This window comes from Dermatophagoides pteronyssinus, unplaced genomic scaffold (genome assembly GCF_027571235.1).
Source record: "Dermatophagoides pteronyssinus isolate colony J.1.1.1.1 unplaced genomic scaffold, Derpt_VIB-CSIC_2022.12 sq0032, whole genome shotgun sequence".
NCBI lineage: Eukaryota > Metazoa > Arthropoda > Arachnida > Sarcoptiformes > Pyroglyphidae > Dermatophagoides > Dermatophagoides pteronyssinus.
The window spans coordinates 133,388-150,913 of NW_027461556.1; the positions used below are offsets into that span (position 1 = coordinate 133,388).

The window sequence follows — 17,526 nt, forward strand, 5'->3', positions numbered from 1 at the left end:
TACACACGTTAATGATTGATTTGGATAGAAATAGCCAAATTGTCAAAACACATTCTGTTCGGCCGAATTGGAGATTTAAAGATTTCTATTTCTATTTGTTAAATGTTTATCTAATTTGCTCATCATAATTTATTGTTAATTCTTTCAATTTTGCATAATAAAAAATTTTTTTCCTTACATTTTTTTTTCTTTAAAAATTAATTGACTGATAATGATAATGGTGATTAATGACTGAATAATGAAGACTTCGGAAGATAAAGGCAAAGATATAGTGTAAGTTTTTCGATTCAAAATAATGATTTATTTTCAATGATGATAAAATTATATTCCCAAAAAATAAATAAAAATATAGTAATATATTACTTGAACAATTATCATCAAATTCGACGGCACGTTCGATTGTTGAACCACCACAGATCGAAGGATCAACATTTGATGATTGGTTGTATTTTTTCATTCAAAATGCATTCATTTTCTTTGTATGGATTTTATCCATGGTTTGGGTGTGCTATGTTGTTTTCTACAATTCTCGTCTTACCGGATTTATTATCACTAAAATAGTCAATTATTTATTTATTAAAAATGGTTATTTTAAAATTGGTTCATTTTCGTTTGCTGCCATTTCGGGTAAGATCATGTTTCGTGATCTTATTTATATCAATGATGATTATTCGATTCGTATTCAGGATGGATGGTAATTAATTAATTAATTATTTTTCATAGCTAGTTTAATTATCATCATCATGATTTGCATAAAATTCTTTCTTTTTTTCTATCTCTCTCTTAAGGATGGTATTCTGTTATTGGATACCGTATGAATATCGTGATGCAAAAACTGAAGATTTATCCAATTCTGATGTACGTTTGTTAATTTATCTGGATGGACTTAAAGTTCATCTATACAATCAGACTGAACGTTATTCTGATCTGGAAAAATTATTTAATTTACCATTGAAAAAATTTTTCGAAACCGAATCGACCAAAGAACAAGTGGATGATTCTGCTACGAAAAAAAATGAAAAAGAAACAAGAGAAAAAATACTAAAAAGTATGAATCAAACTCGAAACGAACTGAAACAATCAATATGGCGTGATCTAATACCTATGATCAAAATTGAAATATCATCGGGTAGATTTATTTTCGGTAATCATTTGATACCAAGTACGTTGTCCATTTCATTTGAAGATTCACAATTTCATTATACTAGTCAACCGGCTGCATCACAATATGATCTTTTAACACATATTCTTAAAGGTAAAGCAGAAAATCTACAAGTAATGCTTATACCAAGTGTAAAATATAATGGTTCAATAACGGATGAACCACCAAGAATTATGGGTGATGGTTTTAATGTATTTCGTACGAATAAAATTGAAATCTATTATTATCAAGATGTACCGGGTTTTGTTACTCAACAGGATCAGGATATCAATGAAACAGATAATCCTGTTTGGGGTATGGTTGTTAAATGTGGAAAAGGAACAGATTTTAGTTATGGACCATGGGCTGATCGTCAACGTGGATATTTATATAGTTTTTTCTTTCCTTCCAATTATCAATTAATGGCAGTGGATGAAAAACCTAAATTAGGTGAACGACGTCGTTTTGAATCATTTGATATTCGTCTTAGTACATTACATGAAGCAAAAATTGATATTTTATTTGCCAAGAATAATGAAACACATGCATTACATATTAATGCAATGCCTGGTTCATATTTGGAAGCAACTATTCCATGGATTTGTAATACAGATGGTTATAGTACACATATATTGGGACAAATTCTTCATCTTGATGCAACAACTAGTCTACAATTTCGACCATTAATACAAAGTGAAACATTTGAATTTGATGTTAAAATTTTTTTTCCTCGTCTTTGGAATGGTCATCAAGAATGGCTTTGTAAAATAACTGCATGCAAAGCAACTGTTAATCTAATATTTGCACATAAAATATTTATTCAAGATCTTATCGATGATTGGAGTGATAAAGAACGACCAGATATATTGAAATTTATTCCATATACATGGAAAATATCGATTGTTATTAAAGATTTTGAACTATTAGTTTTAGCTAATCAATATAATTGGATTGATTGTTCTACCGGATTGAATGATGAAAATTGTAAAATTGCTATTTGTGGTGAACATTTTGATTTAGCATTTGATTTACCGTTTGTTGAATTTTTACCACCAAAATTAATGATAAAAATTTGGATACAAGGTGAATGTTTAGAAGGTGCTTTCTACCTTCCCGAAAGCAGTATGAATCGTGATATTATTGAATTAATACAAAGATTTTCAAATATTAATGATCGTAATGAATCCTGTTCTGAATATTTAGCTTATTTTGGTCATAAAAGAAAATGGAAAAATATTGTTTCATATAGTAATCATTGGTATGATTGTATCAATGCACCGATTGTTGCTATCAGTATAACTTATGATTTTTGGCCAATGCCAATACTTGCCAATGATTCTAATGCAAAACAAACGACAAACAATGAAATTTCAAATTCAATCGATATTGAAACAACAATACCAGCGCGAAAAGGAAATATTAAATTTCAAGATGAAATTCAAGATTTTGATGTTACCATTCTACCACCGGATGTTATGACAATTGAATTGGAAATTGGTCCATCAAATATTGCTTTGTTTGGTGTTTTGTTTCGTTTTCTTTGGAATATTAAGGAAAATTATCTTGGTGAATCACAAATATTCAGTGAAATGGGTGTAAATTTTTTCGATGATAAATATGTTACGAAAAAACGTAGTGGTGGTGGTGGTGGTGATACGGTTACGGAAAATAAGAAAGATAAATCAATGGTTGAGGTTGAAATTGAACCACGAAAAACATTCGATCCAAGATTATATCGTCCATTTGAAGTTATCGTATCGGTAACTTTGCATGAAATTCATGGTCATCTTGTTCAATGTTTATCCGATCCAAAACATTATTCACCGTTAGTTTATGTGGAAAAATTATGTTTTGAATTACGTAAAACATATTTGGAAACAAAATTACAATTGATTATATCACCGGCCGTTATACAGGTTGCTGATCGTATCGAAAGAATTGATTTTCCTGATTCACTTAAAGAAGGTTTTCTTACATTATCATCATTACAATTTCGTGGTCATGCAATGTTTTCCGGTCTAGATAGACCTTTACAAAGTGAAACACTGGAATATGCTTGGCTTGTTGATGTTGAAGTTGGTGAAATTGGTGGCCGTATAACAATGGATCAATTAATGCAAATTATTGTGCCTTTGGAAACATTTTTATTTCAAATATTTCAATTAGATTTAGATTTACAATCACCGAATCCATTTTATAAATGTCTTCATGATCGTCATCAAAATGAATGTCCGGAATCGGATTTAATTGCCAACCGGTTATGTCCATATCCCGAAGATGTTAAATATCGATTAGTACGTGTAGATTTTGATAAAATTGATTTATTTCTAATCGAATCAAATGTAACAATAAATCTATCGAATCCATCGATACGATTAGCAACCTGTAATCTTCATGTTCGTAATGAATTTGATGGTTTTACATTACTTGTTTCAAATTTAATGATTCGTCAATTTGTATCATTATTATCGATGAAAGATCTAGGCCGAACACATGAATGGGCTGAAATAAGTTCAATATCTACTGGTACGATTTTTCTTGATTCAGCTATTAGATCATCTGAAATTGATAATTATACTATTTCACAATATGATTTTCTTCGTAAACATGATAATAAAACAAAACGATTATGGTTTCTATGGAACGATCAAACAAAATGTGGTTGTGTTGGTAATTGTGCATTTTTCGGTTGTAATTTGGATGGACAAAATTTTTTCAATAAAGATCGACAATCACCGATGAATAAAAATCGTTCGTCTAAACATTCTGCTCAATGTTTAGGTCAAAATTATAATGAATGTATGGGAAAAACATTACATAATCATCTTATTAATTTAAATTATGGTGAAAGTTTATTACATCCAGAAAATTATCTACTTGATTTACATTCACCATTGATTGATGAAACAAATAAAGCATTATCGAATACAACAAAATCATCACAATCTGGTAATCGATTATCGACGACAACAACGGCAACTGATACTAATGAAAAAATATCGACAGGTAAATGGTCAGCAATATCGAATGATCGATTTTTTTCAGCTGAAGATTTATTTCTTTCCGGTACAACATCATTATCATCATCATCAAGAATTGAACGTTCAATATCGAATAATAATGATAAATCTTTTTCATCATCATCATCACCAAATTGGCAATCACCAACTGAAATGCTTTCACCAACAACACAATATATTACAGCTCGTGAACATTTTTCATCATCATTAGATTATTCAAATGGAACATCACAACAAAAATTATCCAGTTTATCATCCGATTCTCCGACACTTGTTTCGCCTACTAATGTCGGAAATGACCAAATAACATCTACCGCAACAACAACAACAACTACTACTACTTCAAGTACACCATGTGTATTGGAAGATGATCAAAATTCAATAACATCATTTATGTCGGCCGTTAGTGATCATCAATCATTCGATATGGTTGATCTAAGGAATCAGTTGGAAAAACCAATTATTGAATCACCATTATTAATGTTAGCATATTCAACATATTTATCAATATATTCATCTGAATATATTGATATACCATCACCAGTACAGAAGATAAAAATTTGTAATTATTTTCGAATGAAATCACCACAAGCATTACATTTTGAACGATTAATGTTTGAATATCGTAATAATTGGAAACCGAAATTTTCATTGAAAAAATCTGGATTTTCTGAATCAAAATTAATCTATTATAATGATAATAATTTACAAACATCAACAAGTAATAATAAACAACAACAACAATTTAAACATTATCAACCGGGTATTGTAGCGGAAAAATTTGATCTTAATCGAATGATCAAAGATCGATCATTTCTTTCGGATAAAGAGATAATATTTTCATCACTAAAATCACCATTACGTGTATTTAATCCGGTTGAACAACAATCAACAAATCGATCAAGAACAGCTACAACAACAGCCGCAACAAATATAAAAGATGATGAAATATCATCGAATAAACCAGGTCGTTCGGAAACAATAACCACACAATCAACATCAACAATGATCAATACAAATAATATTGACAGTGATAATGATGAAGTAATTGAACATTGTTTAATTCATATTGAATTTGATCAAATTGAAATTAAAATTTCAACATTAACATTTGATGTAATGTCGGCTGTAATGAATTCATTGACTGAAATATTTTCAAAATTTCATCCAATAAATTTATTAAATCATTGTAGTTATTCAATAATCGATAGTATCGAAACAAAAAATATATTAAAAAAACGGAAACCACATTATATAGGGAAATTACATATGAAAGCATGGCAATTATTGAAACATAAACAAACAATGAAACATTTAAATCGTTCAATTAGTTTTGCTGGTGATCGTAATCCAAAATTAGTTGGTGGTGGTCATCATCAAGAAATCGGTGGTGGTAATGTTCTTCCGGCAAATATTTTATTGGCAAAAAATCTTGAATTAGATCATCGAACATATCTTAGTTTGAATATTGAAATTAATCGTATAAATATTAGTTCATTACAAGCATCGATTGTTGAAGAAATTATTTCATTTTCATCATTGGATAATGTAAAAGATCTTACCTGTGTTCTTGTATCGAATATATCATTTGATCGTATACAATTGAATATGAATAGACAAACACGTCAAAAACGTAATCTACATGTATTTATGGAACAATCATCAACAAATACGGAAAAAGCATTGATGATACGTTTTTTCACACGAAAACCGAAAAAAGTATTTGCCGAAATTGATATGAATGCATTTGAAACTATTGATGCATTTGTTAATGAAACACAATGGAAATTTTCATTGAAAAATATTCAATCACAATTATCACGTTTGATTAATTCACCGGATATTATATCGGAAGCAACATTGGCTATTATACCATGTTTAAAAACAAAAGTAGGATTTGTTTTTGCTGCACCATCCAATGATGATTTTGTTCAACCATATTTGAATCAAGCGAATCGAAAAACAGCAACAAAAAATTTACGAAGGCAAAACGGTATCGAAACAAATGATGAAACATCGGCAACAATTATGGAAGAATCACAATTTCAACATTTTAATTCATTCGTTATGTTTGAATTTGGTATAGAAAATATATCGTTTACAATGAATAAATCATCATATTATAATTGTATTCGTATTATTGATAATAATCATCGATCAATAATAAGTACAAATAGTGATAATTTATTAAATCATGAAATTACACCATTCATATCAAAACCATTAAATGAATGTGAATTAAAAGGTAATATTCTGAATATTTGGTTTCATTTTGCATCATCATCAAAAAAATCATTAACATCAATAAGAAATGATTTTGATCGTTATGATTGGCATTTACTTAGTTCATTAATACCATTAACAATAGCATGGATTAGTGTATTTGATCGTTTATCATATCAATTTGATCAGATGAAAAATCAATTACGTTTTCGTATTTGTTCATCATTAGCATGTTTATTAACAAATTGTCGTAATGATTATCTATTGCAAAATCAAAAAAATCCACAACATTTGGTAACAATGATTAAACCATTACAAAATAATAGTAAACAAATGATTAGAATATTTTCAGCATTATCAAAAACAATACAAGATGATCCATCATTCCTTTTGGTCAATGTTTTACGTTTAAATTTTAAAGATTCATTCAAAACAAATACAGAATTTGAATCATATTTTTATCGGCCATCAATCATACCGAATAATAAAGAATTGGAAAAAAGTCTTGTCCTTCTGTTGTTTCATTGGAAAGAAGTTTTAAATGTACCGGTATCAAATTTTGGACAAATATTTTTTCATAATCAACAACCATCAACACATTCACCAAAAATGACATTTTCTTCGACAAAAAATCAAATACTAACATTATTGGAAGAAAAATTTAATCTTATGATGAATAATCCTGTACATGAAAATGATCTTAAAAATGCTGCATCAATGATAATTCAATCATCAACACCTGAACCACCACCTCATTGTCGAACATTTGTTAAACAATCATTAAATGTTTCATCGGAAAATGAATCCGTACAGATTAATATGAATGATTTGGATACAGAAACAACTAAATTAATTTATGATAAACATCATCTACCTACTACTACTACTGATACAGTTAATCAAAGTCGTGATGATCTTGAATTACAAGCTGAAATTTCAAGCAATGTTACTCGTAATACATTTCCCGAATATTTTGATTCAATAGCTAAACATCGTTTAAATATGTTAACAAAACGACAAAATCGTGTACATTTTGTTAATGTATCAAGATTTCGTGGACTATATGATCGATTTCTAGCAACACCTATCATAAGAAATATTTCTGCTTTATGTAATAATCGTTGGTGTCATTTTTGTTCATTTAGAAAATTTTATCAATTTCATCGTCATCGTTCTCAAACAACAACATCATCAACATCGTCGAATGATGAACAACATGAGCTTCAAAATATGTCAACACCGATTGTTGATTTAACAACTATCGAACAACAACCTATTGAAACTATAATTCCAATAGATAATAATCAATTATTGGAAAATGAATTGAATCAAAATGCTGAAATTGGTATCAATATTGATGATTGTGATTTATTGATGGATGATGGTGTTGGTGGTGGTGGTGATGATGGTTTTCATCAACCAATCATCGTTGGTAATAATCGTTATAGTTCACAAAGTAATTATGATAATGATAAAAAAGATCTTTATTGGTGGATGGTTAAACAACAAGATTATCTTAAAAATGTTAATCCAAATTTAGCCAGTACTACGACTACTGCTACGAATATGCCATTTGATCAAGATCCGTTGAATGAAACAACGAATCAACAGCAAGATCAACAGGATCAATCGGCAACAAGAGAAACAACAACAATGTTTGATGAGAAAAAATCGGCCAAAGAAACAATAAGAAAATATGGTTTAAATTGTGAAGCAACACAATATTTTGAAAATTTTTCCAAAACACTTGGCCTATCGGATGTATTAGATTTTGATAAATTATCCGAACAAGAACATGATGGTATATTTGGTTCTTGTATGATAATATCATTATCTGTTCAACAATTTGGTATACAAATTGAAGAATCGGATCAAGATTTACAGAAAAATATGTTTAATGTTGAAACATTATCAACATTATTGAATTGTATGGCTAATCGAAACAAACAATCATTATCGGATCCATTATCATTTGAATTAGTTAATCTAACGACCGAAGCAATTGTACAGAAAAGAAATTATAGTCAAATAAATGATGCTGTTAATAATAATTTTCGTGATATTCGTTATAAAAATGAAATACTTTATAATTTAATGCCAAATTTTTCATCAACAGCAAAATATTTATTTAAATCAATTTTGCAGAAAAAATCCAATGAAAATGATCTTAGTTTTGATACGGTAAATTTTTTAGCATTCAATATACAAATCGAACAAATTACACAACGTATAAATCTTCCATTGTTAAGATTTATACATCAATTTTCGGCAATTTATGAAGATGTTTCACAAACACGTTTTGAAATGCGTAGAAATCGAAATATTTTTACCGATCAAAATGATGATAGTGATGATGATGATATGCAAATTATCGATGATGATGATTTATCAATTAATTCTTCATTAACAACGACAAATACGACATCAGATAATGATACAATTCATAGTGAACATAAATTGGATAAGAAAATTGAGGAAGAAGGACATAGAGAATCGATAGTATTGGATCGAGTATCGATTGTCGAACAACAAGAACAACATCCACCACATCAACAAAAAGAACCAATAATATTCGATACAAGAATCAATAATTGTTGGCGAACTATATCAAGAATGCTTGAACAATATCAAAAAACAAAATCCAAATTATTTACAAATCAAGCTGATCAATTTGAACAATTTAATGAAGATGATTTTTATTCGGTTTATTCTGGTTTAATAAATAAACCATTGATTATAATGGTAAATACGGCTGTTTCCAAAATGAACGTTATTGCAATGTTATCCGGATTAAAATTAGAATCGGAATTATATAATTTTAATTTTTCCGTTTCACATCAAGAATGTCGAAAAAAACATAAAACTCGTACACAATGGCCAAATAATCTGGCTATACAGAATTTAATCAATACAACAATCGATATTAATTTGGATCGTATAGCGATTGCATTGTTTGAATCATTACAATTGAATGTTGAAAAATCAACACAATTAAAACAACAACAATTAGTTGTGAAATTATCTGTAGAAAAATCTAATGTAAATTTGATAAGAAAAAATGAATCCGATTTGGAAACGGATTTTGATATTGAAAATTTGGATAAAATTATTGAATTATTGAATAGTACAAATTTTAAAACAAGTTTGGATACAAATCATGCACGAATTATGATTGGTAATGTTGAAATAGATATTCCACAACATCCAGTTGCATTGCATGGTATGATGACACGATCTGGACGACAATTAACAACAACATTACAGGAATTACGATATTCACGACAATCATCACGATCATCAAGACAACCAGCCACCAGTGGAACAGGAATGATATATACGGATCAAACAAATAGCGGTGATCAAAATCGTTTACCATCATCACCATTAATATTGATGAATGTATCACCATATCCAAGTTTTGATTCATCATCATCATCCGCAGCAGCAGCAGCAGCATATATGATGAAAAAACATTCGATACCGAATAGTGTGAAAATTAGCGATCCACAACAAAAACAACAACAACAACGAAGAACAACAATACAAACAACAGCGACTACTATTCATTCGATTAGTGGTGGTCATCATTCATCGGCTAAAACTGGACATCGTACAAGTCATCAACGTAAATCATCATCATCCAATCTAATATCACCATTGATTGTTGATTTTAATTTTATATTGGAAAGTGTTGCTATTAAAGCATCATTATTACCATCATTACAGGCAAAATATTTACTTGGACAGGTAACAAGTTCTGGTTGTACTGGTTCGAAAGCAAAATTTATTGTTGATATTAATAATCATTCATTATGTTTGAAAACAATGATGGAATCATTTCCAAGTGAAGCAAATGCAAGTATTACATTACCACGGATACATGTTGATGGTGAATATAAAAAAGAATCATCATTGGATAAACAAACAACATCGACAACGACGACGACAGCGACCGATACCGATAAAATGAATCGTACAGAATCATTTTCAACTGATGGTATTGTTTTTCGAAAAGGTAGCTATTTGAATATGGTTGCCGAAATTAGTTCATTTGAACATTCTTTAACTACTGATCTATTGAATCATTTACTTTTTGTACAAAAAGTTTTTATGAAAGAAATTAATGAAGTTTTACAAAAAGTATCACGTAATGAATCTGATAATTCTGGGTCAAACAATTTGAATGATTGTGATCGTATGGCATTGGCTGAAGATTCAGTAACAACATCTAGAATTTTATTTTCATTATCATTAAAAATGACTGGTATTCAAATAACAGCAACAACACCAACGAATAGTGCTGTACGATTTGAAACCGGTACAATCGATTTACGTGTATCGAATCGTTTAATGAATACTGTTGATCGTAATTTTAAAATATTTGTTCGTGTTCAATTGGATTTTAATGTTGCACTTGGACAATTAATACGTAATGCAATATTTGAAGAAGCTGAACCAGATTTTCAACAATTAGCATATTTTAAAACAAGAATCTGTATGCGAAATGCATCACAAAATCAATCCGTACAACAACATATAATCGCTGATTTAGATACAGAAGATGATGATAAAGAAGTTGTATTGATAACATTAAATCGACCATTAGTTTATATACAGCCATTAGCATTGGATAAAGCAATTTTAGTTTGGATTAATTATAAAAATGCTTATGAATATTGGAATGAACAACGTGCAAGTCTGAATAATGAAGTATTACAAGCAACACAACAGATATTCGATAAAGTACATCCATTTAGTTCATCACAATCATTGGGTACAGTTTTATTACAATTAACCGTAGATGATTTTGGTATTTGTTTACCGATTTCAACTACGGCAACAATATCAAAATTTTCAACACAAAGTCGTATATATGATTCGGATATAAAAGATGCATTGGTATTAACATTGGAAAGTACAAGAATATCGGCATTATCAAGAGGATCATTAGTTAGTAAAGGTGAATTTAAAAATCTTTGTATACGTTTTGCCGATGATTTTGAAACAATGTTAGATGATTGGAAACCAGATCCAACTGATTCATCCATACAGAATTTATGCATAGTATCCGAAGGTACATATCAGATTTGTTCAAGAACAATAACTCATAAGAAAAATCATCAAATGGATCAATTTGTTAAATCGCCACCACCAACATCAGCGACTACAATGCCTGGTGGTGGTGAACCACAACCAAATTATCTGGCCGAAGCAAAATGGATTCTGAATGTTCATTGGAAAATGGATGGATTTGATATACATGTTGATACCAGTATTGGTAAACATATTTCAGCATTATTTAAAACAATGACAGCTATTGCTGGTGATGAAGATGATGATGATGATGATGACGAAGACGACGATGAAGAAGAAGAAACTGAAAAGATAAAAACAACCTGTGATCAGGTTGATGGCAAAGTTGAACGTGATGGTATACAACCACCACCAGCAACAACAACAACAGCAGCAACCACATCGATTCGAACATCATTTATCAATGATTCTATTGATAAGAAGCCAAATCAATTGATTAGTAAAGAATCGATAAAAAAACGAAATATTGAAAAAGAATTTAATGAACAGGCAAAAGTAATAAATGATTTAAGACAATTAGGTGCAAGTGATCAAACAATACAACAAGAAATGGAAAGATTTCAAAAATTAGAAGCAGCTGTTTTTAATAATTTTCGTCGTGGTGTAATTAAAAAATTAAAACGACCATCAAATCAACAAAATAATAAACATCAACAACAACAACAACAACAACAATCGACAACAACAACAACAACCGGTAATGATGGTAAAATCGTAAAAAATCGTACATATAGTCAATCAATAAATTCATATGATGAATTGAATAATTTTATAACAACGAATGATAGCGGTCAAAATCGTAATCAATCATTCTATAGAATTGATGAAGAATTAAATACACTTTCACCAACAATACAATCATCAACAATATCAATACCAAATGATTTAAATAATTTTAATGATGATAATGATTCAATAGATACTAATAATACTGTTATAGCAGCTATTTCAACAACAAGTTCTTCACATTTGGAAGAATCATCATCAATTGTTGATCAGCCATCAATAAGAAATTTGAAAGATACCATCATCAATCAATCAATTGATTCAAAAATAGATACAAATAAAACAATACAAACATCAATGATGAATCCAATGATGATGGTTGTGGTTGAACCAAGAATCGATTTTGAATTGGATGTAAAAATATTTTTCAATAGTGGAAAATGTGTTTTACATACAAAAGAACAACGTAATGATTTGGATTCGAATAGTCGAAATTATTCGGCTAATGATATGGCTGCTGCTAATAATCATTCACCAACTAATAACAACAACAACAGTAGTAATTTGTCAACAAATCGATCACAACGTATCAATAAATCACGTTCATATAATAAATTATTTAAAGGTTCAACATATCGAAAAGATTATTCACAATCCGGTATTGGTATGAATCCGGATTTTACTGTATTTCTGATACCTGGTTTGGATATAAAATTAAATTATAGTTCAAAAAATATTAATGCCGATGAAGAAGTAATGGATAAAGAACCAGTGCAAAGTTTTCGTAATATTAAAATACCACAACAGCAACAACAACAACAATATCATAATAATTGGACAGAATCAAATAATTCATTGGCAAGATCGACAGCAACAACTACTATGACGGCAAATAAATCAACAAAAAAAGCCATATTATTTGCATGGATAACATTAAGTTCAATACCGGATGAAATATTTATTAGTCCACATTTATTGGATTTTTTTGAAGAAGCACTTAAACCAATACCATTAACAATGTCTGGACAAAATTCAGCTAATGCTACATTATCAAGTATTCAATCACAAAGATTTGCTAATCAAATGAACAATAATAATAACAGTTCGAATGATGAACAAGATGGTAGTTCACAATATGTTTATTATTCATCATTCCCTGTTGATGTGATTGTATTTTTTCATTTTCAACCAACAATCATTAGACTTGGTTGTTTACCAATATCAAGAGTTGAATGTCTTTTACATCTGCCATCAATTGATTTGGTTATGTCATCAAATCGTTCGGAAATTGATTCAACAATTCTTCCTGAAATGAATACTGATTCGGCTGCGTTTCAACAATTAGCAAACAAAGCATTTAAAAATGTACAAACAAATACCAGTACCAGCGGTGGAAATTCTGCTACATCGAATAGCGGTGGTTTAAGTATAACCGGTTGTTTGGCTGATTTTTCTCTTTACATTTTTCATCCATATGGTGGTCATAAAAATAAAACAGCAATCGGTACGACTGTCAATGTTGGTGGTGGTGGTAATCAATCAAAAAATCATCCATCATATTCTACTAATGATCGTAAAGATTCTCTCAGTCTGCAAGTAGAATTTGTTAAAATTAATATTTCTCGATCCAGGAAATTATTATTGAATGATTCACTTACACAAAGTATAAGTTTTTCAGCTATTTGTGATATTGGTACGGCAACATTTAAATATGATGTACGACGTTTAAATGAAATATTAGCTTTTCCAAAAGCATGGTATAGAAAATCAATTTGGAAAAAAGTATTTATCGGTGAAAATACATTGAATGCAATATTTAGTGATCATTATGATGGTGATGATGAAACGGAAGATAATCGAGTATTCAATATCGGTGGTGAAACAATGTTGATACATTCACAACCGGATTCTTTAGGAAATGATGATGATGATGATAGTTCTACTAGCAGTAGCGATAGCAGCAGCAGTATCAGCAATAGTACCGCAAGTTTATTGGATGATATCGTTTTGGAAAGCTGTTCACGTATCGGAAGGAAAAAACGACGAAAGAAAAAGAAATCCAAATCACATTTGATCACCGTTGTACATAATCCATGGGAAACATTAGTATTATTGACAATAAATTTTTCCAAATTAAATGTATCAATGAATATGGGCAATATAATGGGTAATGTAAATTGGCAAACAAAAGAACTGATGTGTGATGGTTCAATATCGATCGATTCGAATGAACATCGTAAATTTCGTGTTGGTCTTTGTTTAAATAATTCAACATTAGATGCTAAAGGTGGTATTATTGGTGGTATTGTTGAACTGAGTGATATTCGTACTGAAATTAATGTACGTGAAGATAGAAATCTTGAACCACAACATCGGTTATATTTTTCATTACATACAATTGAAAATCGTATTGATTATATGGGTACTTCGATTCTAATGGTTCGTATTAGTGATTTGAGTGCTTCATTTTTTGATAAATGGAATGCTAAAATTATTGATTGTTTGGATACGAAAAAACCATCAATTCATGTACAAGCAAGTCTTAAATGGGATCAGATGCAAATTCTAATGTCAAAATCAACATCACCAGATTTTATGAAAATAATTTCTAAACTTGAAGAATTTTTTACACAACAATTTCATAGTGGAAAAAGAGTTTTTGATTCTTTGCATCCAACCACTGCGACAACAACGACAACGACGACTGCGGCGATCGCAACAGCAACAACAATATCTGCTGCGGAAAAGATGAAAAAAGAATCACCGGTTATTATTGTTGATTCAAAATCTGAACCAAATTTTTCGGCTACTACTACAGATGATGAAAATTTATCACCGAAAAAATCTTTAAAATCATTTCATCGTTATTGGCGTAAATCATTTCAGCTATTTTCAAGTATAAAAACTGGTGATGCATTACTTGGTGGTTCGATTGAAGTACATGCACATAATATTTCATTAGCTTGTTTTCATGGTATAAATTTTCGATCAAAATCATGGGCAGTTTTTTGTTTAAAAGAACCATCAATAACATTCGAAACGGAAGCACGTTTATCCGATGATTTGGCTGATGTTGTACAAAAATTAGAACTTGTTCTTGGTAATCGAAATGATACTGTAAAAAATGTTCGTGATAATAATATGGAAACAATGGCTATTGTAAGTAAAATTTCCAGAACAGTAATATTTCCACCACAATTTCGTCATTTACATGAATGGTTTCATTATGCATTATCACCAGTGGAAATAAATGATGTTAATCGATTTCCATTACCATCATGTGATAATTCAGAATTTGATGCATTCGGTGTACCAGTTGAAGCATTAACACCTTCACAATTAAAAACTAGTCAAACTGATCGTCGAACAAAATCTACTAGTGAATTTCATTATAAAGAAGAAATGATTTTTGCTTTTCCAAGTATGCGTTTTGAACTAACTACCAAACAACAGCTACAAACAGCTATTGTAAAGAATTCGGATTCAGAATCGTCGCCCAAAGTTTTATTCAGTTTTCGTTCGGATTTTGTTGATCATATCTATGTTGCTGTTGATGCAGAAGCATATTTTTTTCTACATAATCTAATTAGTTCTTATATCAATGAAACTACTGATGCATTTGCATTGAATAATAATCAAGATGATAAAGATGGACAGAAAAATGATGATAAAGAAAAGATGAAGAAGGTCGATGAAGAACGATCAACGAATAATTCTAAATCAAAATCAGGTGATGTTGATAAGACAACGACGACGACGACGACAACAACAGCAACAACCAAGATATTTCGTGATCATCGTGAATTTATATGCGAGGTAACTCCTTCCTCCAAAAGTATTTTTTTGAACTGATCATTAATTCTTTTTTCAATTTTATTTAGATTTGGCAATTAGAACCAACAGTTCGATTACATTCATGGGCAAGTAAAAATATCGATCCATATGGTGTAGATTATATACTGCAACGATTAGGTTTTAATCAGGCAAGAACAACAATACCAAAATGGATTCAACGATCAACAATGGATATGGCCGATAAAATTATTTCAATTGTTGTTTATCAAATGTTGAAAAAAGATTGGCAAGAAAATGTTAAAACTAAATCGATTACAGATAATTAAAATTTAGCCACTATTGAATTCATTTCATTTGATTGAATGTTAACCACAATCTGTGTGTGAAATTCAACCACATTGATGTTCTATTGTTTTTGGTGTTTCACATTTTGTTTGTCATTAACATTTAACATTTCAAAATGTCTGCTTCATTGAGAAGAATAAAAATTGAAATATTAACTGTTTGTTTGTTTATAATTGAATTTTTAACCAATATCCTACGATTCATAGGATTAGGTCGTCGTTATTATAAAAAAGATAATCGTATTGATGGTAAAATTGTTCTAATAACCGGTGCAAATAGTGGAATCGGGTTGGAGGCCACTTATCAGCTATGTAAACGAGGAGCTAAAGTAGTTATGTGTTGTCGAGATTTGGAAAAAGGTCGACAAGCTGCAAATAATGTTCGTCGTCGATTTCGAACGGCCGATATTGATGTAAGACAATTGGATTTATCTTGTCTATCATCGATTCGTCAATTTGGCAAAACATTAGCTGATCATTATGATCGTGTAGATATATTGATCAATAATGCCGGTGTTATGATGTGTCCCAAGCGAACAACATCATCGGATGGATATGAATTACAATTTGCCACAAATCATCTGGGTCATTTTCTACTAACACATCATGTTTTACCATTGATGATTAATTCGGATGATGGTCGTATCATTAATGTAAGCAGCATACATCACATAAGAGGACGAATTTTTTTCGATGATATCAATTTCACGAAAAAACCTTATGATCCAGTAGAGGCTTATTGTCAGAGTAAATTGGCCAATGTTCTTTTCACACGGCAATTGGCTAAACAAATTTCCACGGTCAAAGTTTACAGTCTAAATCCGGGAACAATCAACACAAATCTTACTCGATATATTCGAGGCTTTAAACGAATCATTTTCAATATTATCGGTTTTCTATTCAATTTGGATGTTTATTGGGGTGTACAAACAACATTGTTTTGTGTTCTTGAACCATCATTAAAATCAGGCAAATATTACAGTAATTGTAAAGAAGATAATTGTTTATTTAACGGATCATTGGATGATGATGCAGCACAACGATTATGGGAAATTAGTTGTCAAATGGTCGGTATTAAATCGGATAAATATCTACCATGATGATGGGATCTACCATTCTTATCGCGATATTATTAATGTTTTTTGTAAAAAAATAAAATTCAAAAAAAAAAAAAAATTCGAAT

At 30.0% G+C, this 17,526-nt stretch overlaps 1 protein-coding gene and 1 pseudogene across 1 annotated transcript; both read left to right on the top strand.

The window, feature by feature from the left end:
* The first annotated feature begins 57 nt into the window (after positions 1–57).
* On the top strand, positions 58–16,499 carry tweek (transmembrane protein KIAA1109 homolog tweek). The gene is made up of 4 exons (XM_075823590.1): positions 58–273; positions 353–694; positions 789–16,020; positions 16,086–16,499. Exons 1-4 carry the CDS (start codon positions 239–241, stop codon positions 16,323–16,325), a joined length of 15,849 nt encoding a protein of 5,282 aa, XP_075679705.1. The 5' UTR covers positions 58–238; the 3' UTR covers positions 16,326–16,499.
* Positions 16,460–17,521, top strand: LOC113799332 (retinol dehydrogenase 11 pseudogene; annotated as a pseudogene).
* The last annotated feature ends 5 nt before the right edge of the window (positions 17,522–17,526 follow it).